This window comes from Octopus bimaculoides, chromosome 29 (genome assembly GCF_001194135.2).
Source record: "Octopus bimaculoides isolate UCB-OBI-ISO-001 chromosome 29, ASM119413v2, whole genome shotgun sequence".
Lineage (NCBI taxonomy): Eukaryota > Metazoa > Mollusca > Cephalopoda > Octopoda > Octopodidae > Octopus > Octopus bimaculoides.
This window is the reverse complement of record NC_069009.1, coordinates 1117120-1117977: the sequence shown is the minus strand read 5'-3', so window position 1 is coordinate 1117977 and position 858 is coordinate 1117120. Positions and strand designations below refer to the sequence as shown.

At 34.3% G+C, this 858-nt stretch overlaps 2 protein-coding genes across 2 annotated transcripts in view; one reads left to right on the top strand and one right to left on the bottom strand.

Moving 5' to 3' along the window:
* LOC106867736 (uncharacterized) overlaps positions 1-858 on the top strand; it is a 103334-nt gene that overhangs the window by 59578 nt on the left and 42898 nt on the right. The gene's annotated exons all lie outside the window — the stretch shown is intronic.
* The window catches only part of LOC106867744 (uncharacterized), a 4857-nt gene that overhangs the window by 2103 nt on the left and 1896 nt on the right, over positions 1-858 (bottom strand). Inside the window, exon 3 of the mRNA XM_014912707.2 lies at positions 61-173. Within this exon, the coding sequence (XP_014768193.1) occupies positions 61-173 (113 nt within the window). The remainder of the gene's footprint in view (positions 1-60; positions 174-858) is intronic.

The window sequence follows — 858 nt, the reverse complement described above, 5'->3', positions numbered from 1 at the left end:
ACACACACACACACACACACAATCATTTGTATTCAAAGCAAGACGATATGTTTTACTTACAACTGGATGGGACATTCAGGAAAATATCATACTTTTCATTATTTCCGATTTCTCTTTTGGCTTCAATCGTAACCTGGTAAGAATTCTCGATTCTAAAATACGGGTGACTGAAACTAATATATTAGCAATTGTTAAATTTAATAAAAATCATTATAAATAACACTTTTACGAATTGTATTAACAATCAATTCTGTTTAATTAAATCGATGAGGTTATCATTTCGTCTCTGATATTAGTGAATGTTTCATGCCCGGTTTGGTATTCATGATATAGAAGGTAGAAATGACATTTAATTTGGGTAAATCAGATCTTGTGAGGTTAGCTTCAGTTCAGCTGTGATCATGGGATCTCTGAATCAAAGGCATTCCAACCATGACAATCCTGTCATATTTCCTACTTAGAGTGTATGTCGAACTATATGGACCAATGAGAGAAAAGTAATGAGTGGAAATAAAACCAGATTGTAATAGAAAACATGATATTCCCCACTTGTTCTATCATTTGGAATCATGTATATTTTAAAAATAAAGAATGTAGTGTTTTTAGCCTTAAAAGACGAAGCAGTTGCTATGCAACTCCAACTTGTGTCAAGAGGTGGGTTTTGGGAAAAAGGGGATTAAAGAAGGGGTGTCAGAAGACTGAGGTTCTAGAAGAGAAGTTTTAGGAAATGAGTCTGATACGAATGAGACACAAAATGGCTGCCAGCGAAAGGATTGATAAATGTACCCAGCGGCTTTGGGCAAAAAATATACAGTTTAATGGGTCAGGAATTCGTTTTAATAATTCTAGAAGAGATAC